This window comes from Eurypyga helias, unplaced genomic scaffold, assembly GCF_000690775.1.
Source record: "Eurypyga helias isolate BGI_N326 unplaced genomic scaffold, ASM69077v1 scaffold3941, whole genome shotgun sequence".
NCBI lineage: Eukaryota > Metazoa > Chordata > Aves > Eurypygiformes > Eurypygidae > Eurypyga > Eurypyga helias.
In genome coordinates this window covers 1-4025 of record NW_010232567.1, presented here as the reverse complement: position 1 = coordinate 4025, position 4025 = coordinate 1, and the positions used below count along the sequence as shown (strand labels likewise).

Sequence of the window (4025 nt, the reverse complement as noted above, 5' to 3'; positions counted from 1 at the left end):
CATGGTGGATGGGCTGGCTGGTGAGTCCTGCAGTGGCTGCAGCACTCCTGAGGCTAAGATTCCTCTAGGATCCAGCTTCTTAACCACATGGGAAGCTTTTCCAGCAGAATATATGCCCGGAAGCTTACAGAAAACCAGAGCTTGGCAGGGCATGAGCAGGGATTTGGTTTCTCATTCAGGCACCTGTTGGTATTAGACCCCTCAATGAATTTCACCCCATGCCTCATCCCATCGAATGGAGGTCAGTTTACAAACATGTTAAAAAAACAGCCGATCTCAACTACTATCTGGAGAATAAAATACAATGTGTTTTACATCACATTGATGAGGCCTTCCCCTCTAGCAGCTCCCCGCATTGTACGACGGCTACCCACAGTCTGCTTAAATACACATGACCTTCCTGTCCATCCCCATTCCAGTGGTGGCTTGTGCAGACAGGCTAACGGGGATGGGGAATCCTTGTCACACCAGCTAGCAGGTCCCTAGCCATGGGCATACAGGCACCTGAAGTGCAGGCTGCCAGAGCAGAGTGGGACACAGCCACCCAGCCGGCCACTTACCACAGTTCTTGAGGGAGAGCAGGGCGTGGTCAGTGGGCAGTGGCTCCGGCGTTGTGACATCCAGGCCTGCTGCTGCGATCTGGCCATTGGCCAGCGCATTGCACAGGTCCTCCTGGTTCACCACTGCCCCCCTGGGAAACACAGAGAGACTTGTGCTGCTGGGTCCCATGGGCTCCCAGAGGCATGCAGCCAGGGCTGTGTGGGACAGCCTGGGTGGTGGCACCCAGGTCCCTAGGGAGACCTAGGTGCCACCTAGAGGAAGCACATCTCACAGGCTACCAGACCCCACCCACAACCACAGGAGACTGGGCTGCAATTACCTGCTCGTGTTGACAAACACAGAGGTCTTCTTCATTCTGGCGAAGAAGTCCTTGTTGCACATGTCCTCCGTGGCTGGAGTCAAAGCACATGTCACCACAACAAAGTCTGACTCTTCAGCCAGCCTCATGAGTGGAACTGAGTGGACAAACACAGGACACAGCTCTGCTCGGAGGTCTCATCAACACATCTCAGCAACCCTCTCATCCCTAAGATTCACCAGGGAGTGCTGCTCTGGAGACACCTGGCTGATTCTTCTCCACAGACGGGGAGACACTAGGAGCAACAGACACCCAACAGAAACCACTCACGTTCCTACAGACACTACTGTAGTAGTTCATTTCACTTTTAAATTAAAATCGAGCCATAGGGGAATCCAGTGGTGCTTCAGCCATATGGCCCAAAGGAGGCTCTGATATGCATTCCATGTTTTGACAGCAGAACGTGCAGCAGCAGTTCATACCAGTATGAAATCCCTCTGCATGGTACCTACAGAAAACCACTTGTGCCACTTTCACTCCAGGAGGCGAGGAAAGGAAAAGTACAAGGAGCAGGACAAAGTCTGCCAATGCCTTGGTGCAAAAATGTACCAACTGGAAACATGCTGCTTTGGACTGAAAAATCAGCACTTGATGATGACCTGAAAAATCAACACTAACAGGTCCACAGAAAAAAACATTCCCAGGCTTGAGTGGACTGTGACATTCATCTTAAACCAGGAGGCTAAAACTGATGCTTGTTTCCACCAACCAACTCTCAGCGAAGATGTGTGGTCTGCTGCAGCCTACCCCCTCCTCCCTGCATGACGTCCTGGTACCCATCCCACAGGGTCCACAGCACCCTTCTCCTCCTCCTTAGGGCACCTGCCACTTTCCCCTCCCTGTCTGTTACACTCCCACTTCCTTGCCAGAATGAAACTAACTGGAAATCACAAACAGACAGACCCAGGGGGAAGAAGAAAGGCAAAAGCAGCAGCAACACACAGTCCATGACTGTGGTGGGTGGTCAGTAAGACCCCAGGCACATCCAGCCTTCTGACTGGAATCTCCAAGGAGAAAGGTTTCCCTCCCTGCCATCCACCCCCGCTGCATGGTTTCAGATTCACAGATTCTCCATCCCCTCCTTATGTGCCCCCACAGCGTTTCAGGCCAGTGACACTGAGGAGAGGCCCGGACCCTCCAGCTGCCCTGGTGCCTTGCGCTGGCCCGCCCACACGGGTGACACCTCCCTGGGGCCACAGTGCTCCATGCTGCCCCTGTACAGACAACCAGCTGCCATCCTGGCTCTCGGCACCTTTCTTACCAAACTCAGCTTCAAACTCTGCAGCACTCTCTGGTTTTGGGCAACTGCCAGCGTACAAAAACTTCTTGACCCCAAACGGCTTTAGGCGGCGGGCGACTGCCTGTCCTAGGAGTGAGAGAGAAGACTGTCTAGCCATTGTGCCAGCACCTGTGCCAAGTGTACTGCACAGGCTGATGCTGGGCTGCAGGGGTCCTTCAGGCCTCTCCAGGCATTCCATGCTCCAGCAAGCCCACACTCGGTGTGACTGACGGCACAGCAGCCACCAGAACACATTGCTCACTAAAGGGTCGTTGTGGTGGGATCACTCCTGCCAGGCTGCGACCAGCCCAGGCATGGTGTGAGGGCTGGATGTCTTCTACTGCTCCTCATGTGAGCAGGAACGAGCTTCCAGCCACAGTGAAACTGCGGAAAGGGGGTCATGGGATGTTAAGCCTGAAGCTACACCAGGAACCAAACTGAAAAATGAGGAAAGAAGGAGCCATCTGCTGACAAAGTCCACAGCTGAACGGATGACAAGCACGTCATCTTGGACTTTGTCAGGGCATTTGTTTAACTGAGAATTGAGAGGATGATGTCCTGTTTGCTGTAGCATTCAGATGTAGTGGATGCATTTGAATGCTTTAAGGTATAGGCCTGATGAGTCCAGATCGCTGTTCAGAGAGGCTTTACCCAGCTCTCCTTGTACTCACAGAATTCAAGATGTGAGCACTACCTCAGCTGAACCTCCAAAACCACCCTGCCTTTGCTGGAGACACAAACCCCATGCCTGATCTGCACTTACCAATTCTCCCCAGACCTATGATGCCCACCGTACTGTCAGACAGACCATAGCCACACATCCACAGGGGCTTCCACGTTGTCCAGCCACCACTAGCAGAAAAAGCAAGATAGAAATGGATGTCAGACAGTAGCAGGGGATAGAGCCCTCTCATAGCCCCGTCCAGCATTTGGGCAAGCATGACGGGGGGTACAATGCTGTGGGCGGCCAGATGCTCCGGCATATATCGTACAGCCAGCCTCTCTGAACTTCCTACTTCAATAAATCTACAGAAATCCGTTTAGACTTCGGGTGCACAGCAGCAGACTTGGTACTGATTTAATTTAGGTACTGCTAACCACAGTCCTGGAATGACTGCCAATCAGTGAGCTCTGTCCAGACCTTCCATGCATGCCCTCCTCGAGAGGTCTGCAGGGACCCTGGGTGCCCTGTCCTGCAGGTCCTCTACCTAGCATGCAGAGGGGGATTCTGCCCCTCACAGCCCCTGAGCAGCATGCCTCCAAACAGCTACGGAACTGCAGGAGACTCCACCTTGGCCTGCAAGATGTTCAGTGCAAGATGGGTTAAACTCTGGCTTCAGCCTTGTTTCCTTGGTCTGGTGTAGCACGCTGTCTCCTGCAGCTCTCAAACTGCTGGGATCAAAAGCCAGCCCTTGCTCCAGTACTCACTTCTTCACTGGCTCCACTGCCTCTGGCAGCCGTCGGCATGCAGCCAGGAGCAAAGCTACAGAGAGTTCTGCAGTGGCATCGGTCAGGACATCGGGAGTGTACCCCACACGGATCCCTCTGCAAGGCAAGCACAGGTCTCTGGGGTCAATGCTGCCAGCCTCGGGGTGCTACCTCAAGATTTCTGGGTCAGCTGCTGATGGTACGTCTCTTCTAGGTATCTGCAGTACCCTGTGCAAGAGGCCACCCCTGTGGTCTCTTCAGCCCTTCCTCCAAAGGCTTTTCTCTGCGGCTGGGATGGGGTTACTCTACCTTTACCCAGCATCTGAGGGCTCTTCCAGCCCAGTCAGGTTGCAGGCAACACAGCTGGGCCCCAGCAAGGGGAAGTGCAGGTCCCAAACC

The 4025-nt window shown here is 53.8% G+C and overlaps 1 protein-coding gene across 1 annotated transcript in view; it reads right to left on the bottom strand.

Moving 5' to 3' along the window:
- Positions 1-3743, bottom strand: part of LOC104516915 (glyoxylate reductase/hydroxypyruvate reductase-like) — a gene marked incomplete at its 5' end in the record, with an annotated part of 6213 nt that extends 2470 nt beyond the window's left edge. The window contains 5 exon segments of the mRNA XM_010161416.1: positions 561-691; positions 881-1016; positions 2181-2285; positions 2962-3050; positions 3627-3743. Of these exon segments, the coding sequence (XP_010159718.1) occupies positions 561-691; positions 881-1016; positions 2181-2285; positions 2962-3050; positions 3627-3743 (578 nt within the window).
- Between the last annotated feature and the right edge of the window lie 282 nt (positions 3744-4025).